This window comes from Anas acuta, chromosome 3 (assembly GCF_963932015.1).
Source record: "Anas acuta chromosome 3, bAnaAcu1.1, whole genome shotgun sequence".
In the NCBI taxonomy this organism is placed as follows: Eukaryota; Metazoa; Chordata; class Aves; order Anseriformes; family Anatidae; genus Anas; species Anas acuta.
Genome location: NC_088981.1, coordinates 48,383,534 through 48,402,160, shown reverse-complemented (window position 1 = coordinate 48,402,160; position 18,627 = coordinate 48,383,534). Strand labels below are relative to the sequence as shown.

Sequence of the window (18,627 nt, the reverse complement as noted above, 5' to 3'; positions counted from 1 at the left end):
TAGAAAGAGCAAAGGTTTCATATGTTGGTGACAACACTGATATCTGGACAGGCTGAAGTTAGAAAACATTTTTTAGCAGAAGAGTAAATCAGTGAACACTGGACTGCTCTAAGTTTTAGGCTATTCCTAATAAAACCGAGCTACCATTACCAAATGAAAATGCACAAATCTTTGAATATTTCACAGAAGGCACAAGCCTATTTCATTGTGATCATGGGAAGATAACGCATAAACTTTGTGCAACATAGCCTTACTTTTTGAATGATAGTGGGTGAAGTTCATTGTTCCAAACTGATGTCCTAATTTTTACTGACTGAATTTCCCAGAGCCGAGATTTCCAAGAAATGTGAAAAATGTACCAGCATTGGGCAGTAGTTTGCTATTGGTTATTATGCTGCTCATTAACTGCACTGAATTCAAAGCACAGCTGCCTACTAATGTTTAGTCATTTTCTGGTATGTTTAAATAACTTAACTTTGATCTGTACCATACAAGTTTCCTCATTATTTGTCTTGTGCAATTGCTGTTGTTTTGTTCCTTTACACGTTCCTGCTATGCATTTGGATCTCCTCCTGGACACTGTCCAAGCAGAGTTAAACAGTATAACAAAAGTCAGACAAAAGTACCTGGATAAAACTTGTTTGATTCTGTCATTTCGGGCTGGCCCAACGTTACAGCCTGGTCTCTCACTCCTCTTGAGCTGGAGAACAGTTGAGCTGCTTGTGGTTGAGAACAAAATAGCAGCAAGTCAGCCCATTGGCCTGAGCTGTCATGAATTCACAAGGCCCTCTTCAAATTCAAACTCTTTCCATCTGTTAGCAGATTAAAGATCAAGTGTGGAGAGAAAAGGGACTGAATCCTCAGATTAATGCTGATATTTGTAAAGCTTTAAATAAAAGGGAAGCCTGTGTGTAAGAGCTTCTTTAGAGGTATTATCATTTTTGGACTTTGCGCACCTGCTGACATTTAATGTTATTCTGGGCTCTTCTTACATTATTGATTTTGTATTTGCATTGATGACTTCAAATTGTAATCGGTCAAATATTGCATTAAGAATGACGTGTTGGTATACGGGACAGCTGATAAACCAGGTTACTTGGTGCTGCCTCCGTACATCTGCGTGAGTCAGGCTCTGCTGAGTTTTGAGGTGGTGCAGAGCACTTCCAGTCGCAGAGGGTTGCCCAGGAACTGTATGATGTTCCTCTAAAACAACTGCTTTTTATGGCTTAAAATCATGTATCTGTTGGTTTTGCTTGTACGGTAGATCTACTAATTGCTTACTGATGAGTTTTGTGGAAAGACTCCAGACGTGGTTTTGTCACCCAGGTTTAATGTGAGGTCCCTGTTGGCATTACCAGCTGCCCTGGCCGCACAGCCTTGTTAAAGACAAGCTGTGGCGCACGCCTGTTGCTGTTCAGTGCATCCTGAGGCGACCGCCAGATTAGTCCGCCTAAGGATTTGGCTGCCCACAGGATTAACCAGAGATTTCTGCTCCTGAAGACATCTGAGATGTCTTTTTTTCTGTTTCACTTATGCCAGTGATGTTGTTGTAATGGTGAAACCTAGGTTAATGCTCTTGCTTTCCAAAGCTGTGTTCCTTTCCTACGTAGGTTTTTACATTACAAGGGAAGATTGGAGGCTGACGCGGGTCCAGCCTGGGCGCTGCCTTGGTTTTACACTCGGTGTTTCCCCGTGGCGCACACCCATCAGCACACAGCACTTGCCATGCGAGGCCGCAATTCGCCCTCGCTTCTTCCTAAAAGCCCTAAAAGTAGGGCCGCACGGGGCTGGGGAGGGTCCCTCGGGGCCCTTTCTCCCCTCAGCGCCTCCCGCCCCGCCCGCGGCCCGGCCCCGCCTGCACCACGCGAGGGGCGGCGCCGGCACCACGCGAGGGGCGGACCCGGCCCCGCTCCCGGTCCCTCTCCCGGCCGCGCTGCTGTGCAGGCTCCGGCTCCGGCTCCGGCTCCTCTCCCGGCCTCGCTCGGCTCAGCTCAGCCCGGCTCGGCTCAGCCATGAGCGCGGACCCCGTGGTGTTCGTGTCGGCCGTCAGGACCGCCGTGGGTGAGCGGCCCCCAGCGCCCAGCCCCCCGCGCGGTGTGCCCGGGGCTGCGTGCGGGCGGTGACCGCTCCCCTTCTTCCTCCCCCCCGTCCCTCTCTGTGTCTCCTCCAGGCTCCTTCAACGGCGCCCTGTCCGCGCTGCCCGCACACGAGCTGGGCGCCGCCGCCATCCGCGAGGCGCTGCGGCGGGCAGGGCTGGCCCCCGAGGAGGTGTCGGAGGTGGTCCTGGGCCAGGTGCTGGCCGCAGGTAGGGCCGGGGGCAGGGCGGGGGGGGGGCTCTGTGGGGGCTGCCCGCTGCTCGCTACACGCAGATGGAGGGATTTCGTGGAAATGTGGGTGCAGGGAATTGTTTGCTCTGACACCGCCGTGTGCTTCGTCCAGGGTCATGTTTGATCAGAGCCACAGGGCAGACCCTCTGCTAAGCAGTGAGGAAGAAAGTAAAGGAAGCGCTGTCATATTTAAAGCTGATTCGGATTTATGTGAATCTGGCTCTGTGCTCTCCTTATCTCTGCCTTTACATACAAAAGAGCTGGCCTGGCTCTGGCCTGGGGAGGTGTAGATGAAGAACTTTGCCTTTGAATATAGTGCGCCCATTCTCTCTCTGCAGCAGATTGCGAGCGAGAATGAATGGAAGCTTTCACTTGCACAGATGTGCTTTTGGTTTCCAGGGGAACCAAAGGGGAAAGATGTCTATTCACTGTGCGCAGAAGACATCAAAAATAAACCCTTCAGCTAGCAGCAGTTTAAATGAACTCAAATCTTATACATGTGCAACAGGTTAGTGCCAATCCGAAATTGAATAAATGCCGTTTCATCTCACCAGCAGTCAAAAGCAGAGTTACAAATAAAAAAAATTACGAGTAGCGAGTGGCTGAAGTCACTGGTCTTACCATCTGTATAAACGAGAGAGGTAACTGAGCTGCTGGGAACTTCCTTGCCTACCAACTGAAAACAGGAACAAGCCCTAAATGTTGGTGGAATTGGGGTACCTGTCACAGAAAGTGACAAGGCCTGCGTTTGCTTTTGGAGAGTGGACAAGGAAAACTGTTGTGTGTTCTTGCAGGTGCTGGGCAGAACCCTGTTCGGCAGGCGAGTGTTGGTGCAGGAATCCCTTACTCCGTGCCTGCATGGAGCTGCCAGATGATCTGTGGGTCCGGCCTGAAAGCGGTATGTCTGGGTGCGCAGTCCATAATGACGGAGGAGTCCAGCATTGTGGTCGCAGGAGGCATGGAAAGTATGAGCAAGGTAAAGCAAAAGATTGCACTCTCACTTTCTGGCTTACAGGGAATAAACAGCAATCAAGTTATGTTGAAACCATGTGTTTCAAGGCTAATGCTTTGGAGGCAGTTTCTGCCCTTGGAAATTAATTTACACATCCAAAAATAGTCTTTTGTAGCTTTTTTTTTTTTAATGCTACTGTAGCTACTTAAAAGGTGCCATTGCAAACGCACATCAAAAATTCCATTTTAATTCCCATCTAGCCCTCTAGTGATGAATTATTTGCTTGAGACAGCTGGCAATAGCGAGGGTTGCTTTTGTGCTGCAAGAGGCCCAAAGAATGAATAACTGGAAATGTTATTCTCTTGCAGACTAATTGTTCAGTAATTAGATCTTGGAAATGAAGCAGAGCGCTTCCATTTCAGGGTTTTCAGCCCAAGGCTGTGTCATGGGTTGGTACTGAGCAAATGGTCTGATGCCTGGCAAGGGTGGGGTCTTCTGCCAAGGCTTATTGTCTGTCAGTGCCGAGGGTGATGGTGGCATTCCCTGGTAGTGCAGTGGGAACTGTTTGGAGGGACCCACAGGCTGCATCGCCCCACAGAACCATTTGATTCGATCCGTGCAGAGAAAACGTTTGCTGCTTGGTGATCTGCTGCCTGGGAAATGCGGAGGCCAAAGGGCATGCCAGCTGTCAGACCCTGGAGGGAAAGACAGATCAGGCAGATGGAGAAACTCATGTTTTGACTGGCCGAGGACCCTAATTTTCCCCTTACCATGATCATTCTATACTGCAGTGTAAAAAAAAAAGGAATTAGGGTGTTTGGGGCAGGAGGGGTATGTGTGTGAGCGGGGCTGCAAGAAAGAAAGCTGAGCTGGGATCTGGGGTTGCTACCTGCAGCCCCAGGGTGGGGACCTGTCTCTAGCTGTGCAGCTGTCTTGGCTGTATTGTGTACCACGGATATGAAAGACTTAACTCCTTGTGAAATACTTCTTGCAGGCTCCTCATGTAATTCATATGCGAGCTGGGGTGAAAATGGGAGAGGCTTCATTGCAAGACAGTATAATCCGCGATGGCCTCACAGATGCATTTTATCAGTATCACATGGGTATAACAGGTAAGTGATGGCAGTCCTGAAAATTATATGGTTAACTATGAAGGGAGGAAGAACTCACTGTGAGTAAATTTCAGAAATCTGAATTGTTAAATAAGGTGTTTCAAGCCATCCTTAAGTTGTAGTCATGAAAAAGAGAGTAAACCCTAATATTGAAAGGTGTGGAAAGCATTTTCTGCTTTGTGTGTAAAACTACTTTTTTTTTTTTTCCCCTCTTCCTCTAACTGAGCTAACAAAGTGTTGTCCTGGAAAAATAGTTTTTTGAACTCCCTGGCCTGGGCCTCTTTGTACCTCGTCTCACTGCATCTCTTGCATCTAAGCAATTTAAATTAATTTCAGGAAAAGTAACCAAAATAATTCCATCTGTAACTGAAGCATTCAGCCTCACAGATTTATGATGGGAAGGAGTTACATAAAGTGTAGTGTGGATGCACATGGTTCCATGACCTCAGGTTATTGCATCCTCAGTGACACAGGCACCCAACTGCATTTTCAGTTCCTGCTTATGAAACAGTAATTTCAGAATTGTTCTCTCCTCTGAAATAGATGTTGGGAGGTCTGAGCATCGTAATTCAGAAAAGCAAATAGAAAAGCTTGTTGACGTTTGTATTGAATTTGATATATCATCTGGAAGGAAATCGTACACAGAAATGTTCACCCTTAAACCAAAATCTACTGGAGGATCATGAGCAAACAAAACAAGAAATCAGAGTGAAAACTATTCAGTGAGCTTAGCTGCTTGCTACAGCATGATGACTACCTTTGTACTTACAATTTTAGCAGTTATTTTTATGTTAACTTGCGTTGTGTTCTCTTTTCAGCTGAAAATGTGGCCAATCAGTGGCAAATTAGCAGAGGGGAACAGGACCAGTTTGCTGTACAGTCACAAAACAGGGCAGAGGCAGCACAGAAAGCTGGCTATTTTACAAAAGAAATTGTTCCTGTTCTTGTACCTTCTAAAAAAGGTAGGTGTGAATGGATAATGCACCAATTTTAAATAGAAATTTGTTTGCTACTACGACTCCTATAATCAGTGCTTTCCCAGTTATGCAGCCTGTTGTGTAAGCTGTTCTGTAAGTCTGTAGCCTGTTGCTCTCTTTTTCAGTTTCCAGTGGTTCTTCTTTAAATAGCCCTCATGGATGCAAAACCTGAATTTTTCAAGAAGTCACGCATCAGTTGTTCTGTGCTCGCATTGAATAGATCCTGTGGGAAAAGTTCTGGCATTAGGCCTTTGAACTAGTGGAGGGCTTTCCTGAAAACCCGTTTAGGTTTCATGTCACTTGACTACCAATTCCAACGATATTCCTACAACTACCACTTGGAAGATAGCATTCAGCTTAGACGAGAAGCTGTTTTCTTATGGAGAGCAAGAACAAGATCTGCTTTAGTACAACTAGACAGTATTGTATTTGTTAGTGTTTCAAAAACCCCGCTGTCTGTTCTGCTAGAAGCTGCTGGAGGGAGTGTTAATTCACACTGATTGGGCTCAGTCAGAATGGTTTGTTGGTAAAAGGAATGTGGCATAAATTCCTTATCAGCTGGTTGGTTGTGGCAGCTTTCTGTTCTAGACAAGCGTGTGGTTAGACACTTGGTGAGTTTAACGCTCCATTTTGCAGGTCCCATAGAAGTGAAAACAGACGAACACCCTCGGCATGGGAGCAACCTGGAAACAATGGCAAAGTTAAAGCCCTGTTTTCTGACAGATGGAACTGGGACGGTAACAGCTGCTAATGCTTCAGGTGGGTCAGTCAGGCTAAAACCAGAATGGAAAAGCTGGATGTTTCCACTGAGTACACCTTAAAGGAAGGAACAGCATGTCTGACTACACAGGTGTAACTCAAAATATAGCTGTGGAGGAGCTTGCTTGTCTTTGCTTGCTTTCTGTGAAGCAATACAAGTATTTGGACAATAACAGTAATATTTGATGGCTGTTACCCAGCAAATGTATAGCAGTTGTTTGTCATTCCACAGGTATAAATGATGGAGCTGCAGTTGTAATTCTAATGAAGAAATCAGAAGCTGCTAGGAGAGGTCTTATGCCTTTGGCTCGGATCGTGTCCTGGGCTCAGACAGGCATAGATCCATCCATAATGGGAGTAGGGCCCATTTCAGCAATAAGGAAAGCTGTAAGTAATTGTTTTTCTATGTATCCATTATTTAAAAAAAAAAAACAAAAAAAAACTTTTGTAGTCTTTCTTTGTTTTCTGGACATATCTTTTTTTTTTTTTCTAGATTATAGGGAAAACTTAGTAGAAAAAAAGGAAGTAAGTGAAAACAAGACTTAAAGTAATGGAGAGTATATTAGATTTCTTGTGCTACCAGGCCAGTACCTACTCTTTGAAAAACATTTTATAGATGTAAGAATAGAGTTCAGAAAATACACTGGTCAAATCTATAGAAGGCCTCAAATAACATAGGGGCCTAAAGATCAAGCTTAGTGGAAGTGCGTACTAACCAAATTTGGAGATGATTTGGTCCTGCCACCATCTGATTCCAGTTCTGTGTCTGGCGAGGTTAAGTTTAATATCATTGCCTAATTGTATTTGCAATGTAAGAGTGAGAAGGGTCAGCATGAGCATCTGTGGCAGTGCCCTGTGTGTTTTGGTTTGCCCTGCAAAACAGTTGGCGCATACAAGCTCAATTCCTTTCAGATGAAACAAGGAGCACTCCAGAACCACAACCACTGTGCTCATACTGTTACTGCATGCACTGATCTACTGCATCCAGTCCACATGACAAGATTTCCAACTAAAATACCTGGAGTGGAACTATTTTGAGCAGCTCCTATGGTGCCACATTGCTTGCTAATACAGAAGTAGCCCATGGCAGCTCCAGGTGATTTGCTGAAACTGCTATGAAGCTGTGTGAAAAGAAATCTTTTATGACAGGGATCGATTTGCTTTAGTATTCCTTCATAGTTTAATTTGTACCATGTAGACTTTGTTTGTATCCTTTGTTCATCTCTGAAATGTCTCGGCAATGTAGAAACCAAACGTGGTCACCCAACCTGTGGCTTTTAATGTGAAAACTGGAATCATAAAGCTGAAGCTTTTCCTAATCTAACCTCAAACTGCTCTTCTAAATCAGTACCATAAACGTTCATTTTTGTACATAAAACACACACTTGTAGTTTAAATTGTGGAATAAACACGCAGTAACTAGCACTACCTAAAATTTTATAGGTACTCTGAAAAAGTTCACTTAATACAAACTCTGTATGCGTGTTATCACATACTTCACACCCTCCTCAGTCAATTGCTTCAGAATTTCATAACAGTTTCTAGAGAGATTGACTAGACCATGCATTTTACTGTTGCGACATAATAAATCTTAGATACTTTTTCATATTGTTGTCAGAAACTAAGTGGAATTCAAACATGCTGAAGCCTGTACCTAAGCAGGCAATTGTGGAAGTTTCTCATGTGAAAACATTAGCCACATTGTCTTCTAAAATAACACTACGGAAGACAGCTTCCAAATGAATGCAGGAGGGGCTGGAGCAATTCCACTCCACCTATGACTACTGGTCACTTCACTACTTCCTGTACTTGCTTTTAATCAGTTAAAACCTAGTTTTGAAAACTTTACTTGTTAAGGGCACCACGTGCAGTTTGACTCCCTGGAATTTTAGCAGTACCAATAGGTGTAAAAAATTAACCATGATATTATAAAAGCAGCCAGCACATTTTAGCATGTTGTACTTTTGCAGACACCACAAAATTGTTTGTTGTCAGAAGTTACCAGCCATGGCTATGGGAAAAAATCCTTTTTTCCATTAACTTCTTAGAAATGGTGGGTTTGTATCATGTGACGTGTCTTGTGAACAGCTGCCTTGGGTGCTGAGGAAAACCTAAAAGGTAGTAAAAGCCTCTGTTTTGTTCTACTAGATTGACAAAGCTGGATGGACTCTGGACCAAGTTGACTTGTTTGAAATCAATGAAGCCTTTGCATCACTGTCTGTTGCAATAGCAAAAGAATTGAAAGTGAACCCAGAAAAGGTAATGACTGTATTTAAGGTAGTTCTGTGCAGCTGGAGTGCATTCAGAGTAGGCAGAAATGATGGGAACCACAACAGACATTTCCTTAAGCTACTCAGCTGTGGGCTAGCTTTGCTAGCAGGCAAATTGTTTCTTAACAGAACAAGCCATAGCTTTACTACAGCAGATTTTTATGCAAATGTAGGTTACTGCTTGAGCGTAGTTATTAGCCTATTTGAACTTGTTCCTGGAAGGGAATTTGCCCTTTTCTTCTATAGATGGCAAAAAAAAAAAAAAGACATTACTCTCCAGTTCCTAAATTCACCTCAGCCCTTACTTTTAACTGCTCTAGAGAGTAAAGGTGGATGATGAGATGGGCCCCTTTGGGAAAGACTGTTACTTTTAACAGCTTTTACAGACCCTGATCTAGTTTTCCTTGAAATGCTTGTAAAGGATTCAGGCTTATTCACATGCAGAAACTATACCCAGTAGCTGGATTTCAGCAAAGTTAAATGACTTGATCTTCTGTATTGTCTTTTCTTACCCCCTCAGGTCAACATCCAAGGTGGAGCCATTGCTCTTGGCCACCCTCTTGGTGCCTCGGGTTGTCGCATCCTTGTTACTCTTCTACATGCACTGGAAAGAACAGGTGGAAAGCGTGGTATTGCTGCTCTCTGTATAGGAGGAGGAATGGGAATAGCTATGTGCATTGAGAGATGAATATAAGCTGTAGTGTGCTGACTGGCTTTCAAAGAATTTACTAATAAATGTGTCCTGCAGCTCACTTTTTTAATTTTCCTGAAAAATTAAAGAAACTTAACTCAACTGCTTTCTGCTGCTCATTAATGTCATAGCCTTGACACTTAGTATTAATGGCAACTACAGGTGCTCTTGTTTTTTTTAAACACAGAGCCCAAAAGGACCAATATCCCTCTTATTGCTGGAAATTAATTTGTTCACAAAAAAATAGCAGCATTCAACCACTTGTTTTATTAACATTGTACGTACAAGAGTGGGAAGTGTAATTTAGACAAACATAAATAAAACCTAAGTTATTCTTCAAGTGCTCCAGAATGAACTGCATCCTCATAGCACCCTCTGTCTTCTTTGGTTTCAGGGTGCAGTTTGATAAGATCATCAATTCTAAGAATAGTAATTGCAGCTTCTGTTGCAAACTTCAGGCTCTTAGTTTTAACCATGGTTGGCTCGAAGACACCAGCTTGTTTGTTATCGCGAGGTTTTCCATTGACCAAGTCAAGACCGATCCTAGAAAGAAAAGTTATTGTTAGAAGGAGAGGTAGTACAGGTAAAAATAAGTTTGGAGCATCTTGTTTAATTCTAGGTGTTAATGACACATAGTACTGAAGGACAGAGGGGGAAGGTTTCAGAGTTAACCCACACCTTTTTCAGATGCAAATCCGGCCTCGGTAAGCTAGCACAACACTTTGACACCCAAGTCACCAACACATTTCACTGTGAAACCTTCTGATTGATACTTGCCATTTCAGGTTTTTGCGATCAGGGTTAACTTGAGCCTCATTATGGAATGCTCTTAACTTCGCCACAAGATCTGTTGCATCTTGAGCAGCATTTACTGCCAATGTATTTGGAATTATTAAGAGGGATCTTGCAAATTCTGCTATTGCAAGTTGTTCACGTGATCCCTACAAAGAGAAAGAAGTTTAAAAACCAACTGCTGCACCACTAGATGAAGAAAAGCTGGTTTCAATAGTATGTACGAGGTTTCAGAAGCAAAACATATTTAGGCCAAAAAAAAAAAAAGATATAGTTTAATTATCAGAGAGAGTAATTCATACCCCTCCCCCCCTTAAAAAGAGCATCTTACAATTCTGTAAGATAATTATATTTCCACAAATCATGAAACTGACTTCTGGTAGAAGGAAAACACTTGAGAATCCACACTGTCCCAGTGAAATTGTTCCTTCTCTGTGCAAGACTTACCATACTGGTTGCGTAATTTTCAAGGTATATGGAAAGGGCTGCCTCTACAGCACCCCCACCTGGAACTACAGACTTGGACTCCAACACCCTCTTAACCACGCAGAGAGCATCATGTATAGACCGTTCCATTTCATCACACATGAAGTCGTTAGCACCTCGTAAAATAATTGATGCTGAAGTACGAGCCTTTGTACTATGGAAAAAAAGGAGTCAGAAGTCAGTTCTGTTGAACAGAACATGAATTAAAACTTTTCTTGCTAAGAACTCTTTTAAGAAAAGTTCAGTGGAGCCACAAATTTCTAACATTGGAAAGAAGTATCTTAAGGATGTTACACTTCCTCAGAGGATACAAACATCGTGACAGAGGAAGTCAGTATTTATTTTAAATTCTAAAATGTAAGAGCCTAATTAGAGTTTTAGCCTTTCAGAGAAAGATACTTGAGAAAAGTATGACAGAGAAGATGTTTTTACATCATATTGGGGGAGAATATATTTAAATACCAGGAAAAATATAAAACTTCATCAATTTAGTGTGTTCAGTCTCAGGACAGGTGTGGAATGGGAGGAAAAGCACAGGAGTGATACAGCATGAGAAGTCACGTAAGGGATACGAGAAGCAGTGGAGAAGTTATTACACAAGTATGTTCTTCTGAAAGGAACTACAATTCTCAAGTCTTCTGGTAGCTGACAGCAGCAGCGTGCTAAAACTTGCAGGGAGAATACCCCATGGACCAGGATTTTGCTCAGGTTTTTAACGGCTTTTGCTCCTCCTACCAATAGAACTTAACTAACAGCCTTTTAACTGTGCTCCATTTGCTACTACCACCTGGATGACTGAATCAATGAAACCAGTATAAACAAACACTGCTTTCCATTATGAAGGAGGAGATTCAGCTTGTACCTCTTTAATTAGATTAAATGACTCAGCCAGTACCTACTGCCCTTTGCTGCCTGTAAAGGGAACCCAGTGTGACTATGCTGCTAACAGTTAGCTAAAGGAACACAATGTGAATGCTGTAATGTCCCCGGTAATTTCATTAGATTTTAGCACACATTTTAGTTTTTTTTTTGTTTACCAGCAGAATTTTCAGTAAAGCCTATCTAGCAATCTGTCTGATACATTGTGGTTGATGAGACAGTTGTCCAGCCCTAGCAGCCGTGTTCAAATACTCGTACTTTCACCTCCAATTTGCAGTGGACTTGTATGCTCTTTCCTATGCGTATAACTACTCATACCACTGACATAGCATGGAAGCAAATAAAGGAGATTTTTATCTCAAACATACACAGAACTATTTTAAAAGGGGTCCTTACTTCTTGATTAAGATCAGCTCATCATCACAGATTCGCTCTTGAATCACCTCTTCCGCCTGTCCCAGCATTAATGCCTCAAAACTCTCCTCGCCTTCAAGGTTTGCAAGGGTTGAACATACAGTTGCTTTAACAAAACAAAAAACTGAAATTAGCATTCAGTTCCAACACATTCTTTGCAAGCTTCCCAGAAATGACATACAGTAAGAAAAAAAAAAAATCAAACAAAAAAGCAGAATATGCAGATTCATTAATTCTCAGTTAGCAAATTCAATATTCTCCAGCTTATAATCAATATTACTGGTTTTACTCCATTTTCATACCACTTTTCCACAACTAGTACAATTTCCTGTGCTTTACCACAATGAAAATGCTTTCTTGCAAATTTCAGGCTTGACAGATAACATCTGCGCGGGAACAGATTTTCAGTATGTATTTAAAATGTTTAAGACAAATGAAGAATTCCTACCCATGCTAAGTACGTAACACAAAAATAACTCTAAACAGTGAGTTTACTTTTGCAGGTATGCTTAACAAAGACCTCCAAATAATAACTGATTCTGGTTTCCACTTGCAGAAGAAAATTTTTTCAGTGTCAGGCAACATTTTTTCCACCCACTGTAAATTCTCAGCAATCAACTCCTACAGTACTCAAATACTCTGACAGAGTGCTCACTTAAAAGCAACAGTAAAGTTAAAAACTAACAAGAGTGCCTCAGCTCTACTTATCCTCTACTTGCATGACCTGCATGTTAACAAGCTGTATTTTCAAAATCAGTTCCTAATACCTTAACAGCAGTTTTTATGTAAAAATAAATCCATATACACATACCCCCTGATGCCTTAGCAATCCGCTTAAGATCTTTTTTTACAACTCTTCGTACCGCCATAGCACCAGCATCAACGAAGTATTTCAGACACATGTCATCAATACCTCCAGTGGTGAGAATAACATTGGCACCAGTGGCCAAAATCTTCTGGATTCTTTCTTTTGTAATATCTGATTCTCTGCAAGGAGAGAAGTTATAGAAGTTATCGAAGTTAGAAAAGACTTTTACAATTACTATTCAGTATATTTGGGAGATGCTAACATTTACAACGTTTTTGCCTCTTGCCTTCAGTGAAAATTACATCAAGCCACCCCAACTGAAGAGACCAAACAAGTCTACAAAACCCCACTGGCTCAGTCAGTCAAGCTTCCACAAACCTCTGTCTGATCTGGTCCAGCTTCTCAGGGTCTGAGATAACAACCTGCACACCGAGCTTCATTTTTGCTTTCTGCAGGCTGAAGTCAAGGCACGCGATCTTTGCATTAACTATTCTCTTGGTCATACCTGAGGAGAGGGAGTACACAACAAAAAGGATGTCAAACCAGGTTAGCAGATCCTCAAGTTAGCATTAGAGAACAAAATTTAATGCTTTCGTTTTTGCAACCCCAAGTTTTAGATCTTACACACTCACTCAGGATCCATGCAAAAAGACTAAGAGGCGAGAGTTCACACAAAAGCTTTATAAAACACACTACGTTCTTACCCTGTGAGCCCACCACGCAGTTCAGAGCATAGCCGTTCACGAGAATGCTCTCTTTTTGGCTGCGGCCGTGTGCCTTCAACACGTTAACTGAGTTGATTGGATACCGAGCCTGACCCTTCTGGTCTGTGTATTTAACTGCCATTGCAGCATCCACCACCATATTGGCAAAGAAATCACCATCACTGTAGTGCTAAGTTAAGGTTAAAACTGAAGATGAAAACTAATATTATGCTTAAGGAAAGGAGGGAGAAAAAACAAACCACAACACACTACAGAAGTGCTACAAGCACAAAAGAACAAGTTTTTTTTTTTTTTCCTCTGGCTACCAAAATGCAACCTTCTTTCCTATAGCTTCACTCCCCTGGGTACTAGTCTGTAATGCATTCCTTCACCTGTATCACTAGCATGCATTAGCAGTAAGAAATCAACTAGTATGCTGATAAACCTGTTACGGTGTTCCTATCCAGGTCCAGATAATTTGTGAAGGTCTAAACATGCCAGGTAACAACACCAGTGAAATGCTTTTCACGCCCTCATTATGAAAGGGAGAACAGTATTCGATCTGTCATTTTGTCAGAGCTGCTGCAAAAGGAAACCATCCTAGCTGCCCAAGATCTAGAAAAAAACACTCTCACTTAAGTAACTTAATCAAGTTAAAAGGATACATTCCTATAATCTTAGAGGACATTGATGTTTTAGCAGCATTAAGTAGGCATTCTCTGCCCAGTTCGTCCGTGTTAATAGTAAGGTTTTCATTGATGTAGCGAACTGCTTCCCTGTAGAATAAGACAAACACTGGTGAAGAAAGAATGCCACTCCCACAAAACAGAAAAGTCTCACATTTCTCAGCCTTCCAAATGTGAAGATAGGAACTAAGTAAATTCACCTTCTAGGACATTAAAGATGACAATTTTATGTAATGCTATATGAGTTCCAAATTAAAACTACAACAAAAACAATAAATATATCTACTCGGCACCTAAGAAATCTGTATTAATGCACTCATAAATACAGAAATAAACAAAAAGCATGCAGTTATTATACCTTGAAAAGGCAAAATACTTCAATTGTATCAGTTTCTTACTTGCAAGCAAGTCTGTATCCACCAATAATGGAGGTAGGATGAATTTTCTGTTTGACTAGTTCATCTGCATTTTTTAGAAGTTCTGCAGCAATGATTACCTGTTTCAAAATACAAATATCAAACATGGATATCCCATATTAACAAAACAACTACTCATTGTATTTGAAAGCAGAATCACTGGCTTTCAAGAAATGGAAAAAAAAAAAAAAGATGAAAAAACTGCAGTGACTTCCACTCCAGAGCCCCAGACGTGTATGGACACCTGTATGTCTCCACCTTATCTACAACCCCCACCTTATCTACTATGTAACCTACTGCAAGAAAACTCTTATTCAGACTATTCAGACATCTGCAGATTTCTTCATTCTGCATACTTAATCCACATTGCATCAAGATTCATAACAGATAAATCAAAAGCTGCACTGTCACCTTTTGGTGTATCTGTCTGTAAAACTCTTTACATACCACTGAGGTTGTCCCATCACCAACTTCTTTGTCCTGTAGGTCAGCCAGCTCACAAAGCACTTTTGCAGCAGGATGTTCCACTTCCAGCAGTTTCAGAATGGTTGCACCATCATTAGTAATGGTCACATCCTAGTTTTCAGAAAGCAAACGTTAATACAAGGTACACGTCTATGGCTTTTACTGATGTCTTTCATTGTAAATATGAAGAGTAATTATTCTTTGCAACCATCCATAAAATAATTTATAAAAAAATAGTACAGTACTGAATAGCTTCTAATATCATAGTTGATTACTGCAGTCTGTAGTTAAAATTTCCTTGATCTGTTGTAAGTGTAAATGCAAAAAATGGATTATTATTTTAAAATTGCTACAGTTATTTGAATTTGTTTTTATGTTGTTTCTTACAATGTAGAGATCAGGATAAACAAGTCAAGACCACCGTGAGGCCTGACTAGTGGTGCTATTCCTTCCCTTATTCCAACCAATGCTTAAGTGGTGACAAAAATTTACATGGAGAAAGGAGACAATTGTGCTATGACAAAAGCAACACAGTATGAAACACCTGAGCAAGCATGCTCAATCCTCCCCAAATTCTGCTCTCACTCCCTCTCAGCATTGCACAAAATCTGAACAGGTATGTGCATTATCAATCAGATGGGTAAAACGCACTAGCTAGAAGCACTTAACAATACAAATCATTCTGGCACTTCACAGTTCAAGAAAGCTCGCTTACCCCAATATCATCCACCAGCATCTTATCCAGACCAACTGGCCCAAGAGAACTTTTCACAATGTTGGCGATAGCAGATGCAGCAGTAACTGTGCAAGGGAAAGAAAACAAAAAAATCTTTCTGATGATTCACGTTTACAGATGTGCCAAGAACCTATGTTTCTGAGACTTTTTTTTTTATTGAAACTAAAGTGACCTTATTTAGAATTGTTTTGGCCTGGCTAAGCTGCAAAATGGCTTCCTGCCGTTAGAAGTACTAAATGCAAATAGAGGAGCGTGCATCAAGGCAGACACAGACGAATGGTACCGCCATGTAACAACTAATAACAAGTCTTTTAGCCTCAGTTAGGTCCGTGCCTAAAACAAAATCGTTACTCTTTAACTAAATATTTTACATTAAAAATGAGCGATCTTTAGTGGCCGAAGTATGACCTGCTAAGACAGCGCCTTGTTTAAACGATGTTCTGCCAACTTCATATAGGAAAAAGATACAATCAACCTTTTCCTTCAGACCGTGGCATTTTTTTCTCTATCCCACAAGCATAGCCACTTCATCTGGAAATTGACAAAGCGGTAGTATAATGGGAAGAGCTCGCACGCAGACCCTCACTCTGAACTTCAGGCGATGCAGGCATTTCTTTCCTTTTAGGGCAGCAGCGGCTTTGGAAAGGAACCACCCTTGTATCGCCAAAATCGCCATTACCAGTTATAGATTAGCGTGATTTTAAGTGTTCTGAGCACGGCATTAGAGTTTAATGACTATGGCGATGATGGAGGCCCTGCGGGCCGGCCGGAGCACATGGCGGCCGCGCCAGGCCGCCCCCCCGCGGCTCCCCGCGGCTGCGCTCCCCACACCGGGCGTGCGGCGGCCGTTACCGTTCTGCGTGCGGATGCTGTCGCCGCTGGTGCGCTCTCCGAAGACCGCCAGGGGCCCGTCCATGGCCGCCATGTCCCCCCCCGCGCCGCGCCGTGCGGTGCCGCCTGCAGCGGGCACAGCCTGCACCGGGCGCGCCCAGCCGCGGAATGGCCGCCGGGCCGCGGGGCACCACGGGACCCCCCCCCCCGCGGCGGGCACTCCAGGCAGGGGGGCGGGGCCAATCCCGGCCTGGCCAATCGCAGGGCGCGGCGCGGCGCAGCCTCGAGCCGCGATTGGGCCGCGCGGTGGAACAAAGGCGGCGGGAGGCGGGCGGGGCGGGGGGGGCTTCCAGGACCTTCTAGAAGGTGAGGGGCGGGGCGCGGCGCTGGCGCATGCGCGCTGGCTGCTCGCAGCGCCTTCCCTCAGGGGCAGGGTTACAGCCGCCGGGGGGGGGGAGGTGCAGCCCCGCGTGACGTCACCAAGCGCGGGCGGAAGTGCTCCCGGTGGGCTTCCGGGGCAGGTGCCGGCCTCACCCAAGATGGCGGCACCCAGGCGCCGCTGAGCGGAGGGGAAGGGAAAGGAAAGGAAAGGAGCGGAGCGCGGCCCCATGGCGCTGAGCGGCCGCTGCTGCTTGCTGCTGGCCGCCGGCAGGCTCCCGGCACGCGGGGCGGGTAAGCTCGGCCCTTCTGCGCCCCTTGTGGGTGTGCTCGGGTTTGTGTCATGCGTGGGTCTTAAAACACGGCTGAAACGTCACGGACCTGTAGTTTTTAGTTTACAATCCAGCTCACAAGTCAGAGAATGAGGCTGAGCTCTGATCATTTTGTATCATATTTGTTCTACTATTTGTGCTATACCTATTTATTTATTATTATTTTTTTAATTTTCCCCAAGGTTTTCGTTCTGCAGCGACTACAGCGAGTCTCAAAACAGAGCCCGCGGCGGACACGAGCGACAATGATGTTGTCGCCCCGGCCTTCACCAACAGGAACCCCCGCAACCTGGAGCAGCTGGCCCTCGCCAGGAAGGAGCGGGGCTGGAAGACGACCTGGCCCCGGCGGGAGTTCTGGCACAGGTGAGGCCGGAGATCGCTAGCAGGAACAAAGACTCCAAAAGAAATAACAATTTTAAAAAAGGACCATGTGAAATCCCTATTAAATGCACTTTTTGGGTTATTGAATCAGTTGAAAATACCTACGCTTCCAGCTGGGGATTCAAAATCAGAGCATTAGACTTTAAGAGACTATATGACAAACCTAACGTTATTTTTTGACTGGAGCAGTTTGCCTGCACCAATGCCACCCTGCACAGGCACACAGTGCTTGGTTTCAGTGTGAGTGCCGGTGGTGTGAAGGAGTGTCAGGCTGTGCACGTAATTGCTCAAGAGTCACTCTTGGAATTTCCCTCAGTTCAGCTGGTAACATGATTCCTGGTTTATGTCTTAATGAAGTAAGAAAAAAATAGATAAAAAAGCGATATTAAGAAATTATTATTATATTAGTAGTTCCACTGCATCCAATTTTATTTCACAAAGCAAGTAATTTAAGAATTTCAGTGTGTTCTCTTTGTAGACCTGGAAAGGACGTCACCTCCCATGTCGCTTCTTTCCTTCACCCAGATTACGGCTGGAGCGGACGCAGCATTACGTAGAGGCCTTCGTTGAGCGCTGTAACGGAGATGTTGTAGTGTCTGCCTCTACTCAAGAGTGGGCTATAAAGAGACACCTGTACAGCCCCAAGGGGGTAACAGCGTGCAAGAACCTCGGCCGTGTAATGGCACAGCGCTGCTTGGAAGCAGGAATCAACTTTGTGAACTTTAAAGCTGTTATTCCCTGGGAACGTCATTGTGACTCGGCAAGTACCCATCTCCTTATACTTGTTTTGCCTTTTTTACCTTTTTAAGCATTGATTTACTCTCCTCACTATTAATTTTCTTTTGTGGCTTGACTGTCCCGTCTTGTAACAGTCAAAATGGTAACCCTGACGAGCTCTAATTCATGGCATTGTGCTTCAGTGAGGCTGTTAGCCTCTGACCCACCACAGGTATTTGATGCTGACTGCTTTTCTCTGTATTTATTCATGTCTCTCTCTCTTTTCAACAAGATTCAAGAGTTTGAAAAAGCTATGAAAGAGGGCGGTGTTGTTCTGCAAGAGCCACGAAGAATTTATGTGTAAGATGGAGATCATCTGGAAAACTTTCCAAGGAAAAAAAAATCACTTCTTTTGGTGTGTACAGGCACAGTGAAGGTCCAGGAATGGAAAAAGCTGGACTGTAGTATCTACTAATAAAACATTTTTAAATGGATTTGTGTCGTATTCTTGATT

At 43.5% G+C, this 18,627-nt stretch overlaps 3 protein-coding genes and 1 non-coding gene across 5 annotated transcripts; 2 read left to right on the top strand and 2 right to left on the bottom strand.

Moving 5' to 3' along the window:
- The first annotated feature begins 1,888 nt into the window (after nucleotides 1-1,888).
- On the top strand, nucleotides 1,889-9,190 carry ACAT2 (acetyl-CoA acetyltransferase 2). 2 transcript variants are annotated; one of them, XM_068676986.1, is made up of 9 exons: nucleotides 1,892-2,061; nucleotides 2,171-2,305; nucleotides 3,122-3,303; nucleotides 4,274-4,391; nucleotides 5,210-5,353; nucleotides 6,005-6,127; nucleotides 6,360-6,514; nucleotides 8,276-8,386; nucleotides 8,918-9,190. In XM_068676986.1, the coding sequence occupies exons 1-9, from the start codon at nucleotides 2,013-2,015 to the stop codon at nucleotides 9,083-9,085; spliced, it is 1,185 nt and encodes a 394-aa protein (XP_068533087.1). In that variant the 5' UTR covers nucleotides 1,892-2,012; the 3' UTR covers nucleotides 9,086-9,190. The 2 variants fall into 2 exon arrangements, with proteins under 2 accessions (XP_068533088.1, XP_068533087.1); XM_068676987.1 differs by lacking the exons at nucleotides 8,276-8,386; nucleotides 8,918-9,190 and adding an exon at nucleotides 7,040-7,946 and having other exon boundaries at nucleotides 1,889-2,061.
- A 142-nt stretch (nucleotides 9,191-9,332) lies between these two features.
- On the bottom strand, nucleotides 9,333-16,498 carry TCP1 (t-complex 1). Its single transcript, XM_068676989.1, has 12 exons — nucleotides 16,327-16,498; nucleotides 15,454-15,539; nucleotides 14,721-14,849; nucleotides 14,256-14,353; nucleotides 13,837-13,947; nucleotides 13,172-13,353; nucleotides 12,846-12,972; nucleotides 12,471-12,646; nucleotides 11,642-11,765; nucleotides 10,328-10,520; nucleotides 9,866-10,029; nucleotides 9,333-9,631 (listed from the first exon to the last, which is right to left on the bottom strand). Exons 1-12 carry the CDS (start codon nucleotides 16,397-16,399, stop codon nucleotides 9,418-9,420), a joined length of 1,677 nt encoding a protein of 558 aa, XP_068533090.1. The 5' UTR covers nucleotides 16,400-16,498; the 3' UTR covers nucleotides 9,333-9,417.
- On the bottom strand, nucleotides 15,904-16,039 carry LOC137855111 (small nucleolar RNA SNORA29). The gene has a single exon (XR_011095538.1). It is a non-coding gene; the product is annotated as a small nucleolar RNA SNORA29 (small nucleolar RNA).
- A 298-nt stretch (nucleotides 16,499-16,796) lies between the features above and the next one.
- On the top strand, nucleotides 16,797-18,607 carry MRPL18 (mitochondrial ribosomal protein L18). The gene is made up of 4 exons (XM_068676988.1): nucleotides 16,797-16,977; nucleotides 17,198-17,378; nucleotides 17,922-18,156; nucleotides 18,406-18,607. Exons 1-4 carry the CDS (start codon nucleotides 16,914-16,916, stop codon nucleotides 18,475-18,477), a joined length of 552 nt encoding a protein of 183 aa, XP_068533089.1. The 5' UTR covers nucleotides 16,797-16,913; the 3' UTR covers nucleotides 18,478-18,607.
- The last annotated feature ends 20 nt before the right edge of the window (nucleotides 18,608-18,627 follow it).

Excerpts from the sequence above, each read along its gene's own strand:
- ACAT2 (XM_068676986.1), top strand. The coding sequence starts at position 2,013 with ATGAGCGCGGACCCCGTGGTGTTCGTGTCGGCCGTCAGGACCGCCGTG. Across the intron at positions 2,306-3,121 it reads GGGCCAGGTGCTGGCCGCAG|GTGCTGGGCAGAACCCTGTT; the intron begins GTAGGGCCGGGG and ends GTGTTCTTGCAG. Across the intron at positions 6,128-6,359 it reads AACAGCTGCTAATGCTTCAG|GTATAAATGATGGAGCTGCA; the intron begins GTGGGTCAGTCA and ends GTCATTCCACAG.
- TCP1 (XM_068676989.1), bottom strand. The coding sequence starts at position 16,399 with ATGGCGGCCATGGACGGGCCCCTGGCGGTCTTCGGAGAGCGCACCAGC. Across the intron at positions 15,540-16,326 it reads CAGCATCCGCACGCAGAACG|TTACTGCTGCATCTGCTATC; the intron begins GTAACGGCCGCC and ends TCCCTTGCACAG. Across the intron at positions 11,766-12,470 it reads GATTGCTAAGGCATCAGGGG|CAACTGTATGTTCAACCCTT; the intron begins GTATGTGTATAT and ends GTTTTGTTAAAG.
- MRPL18 (XM_068676988.1), top strand. The coding sequence starts at position 16,914 with ATGGCGCTGAGCGGCCGCTGCTGCTTGCTGCTGGCCGCCGGCAGGCTC. Across the intron at positions 17,379-17,921 it reads CGGCGGGAGTTCTGGCACAG|ATTACGGCTGGAGCGGACGC; the intron begins GTGAGGCCGGAG and ends TCCTTCACCCAG. Across the intron at positions 18,157-18,405 it reads GGGAACGTCATTGTGACTCG|ATTCAAGAGTTTGAAAAAGC; the intron begins GCAAGTACCCAT and ends CTTTTCAACAAG.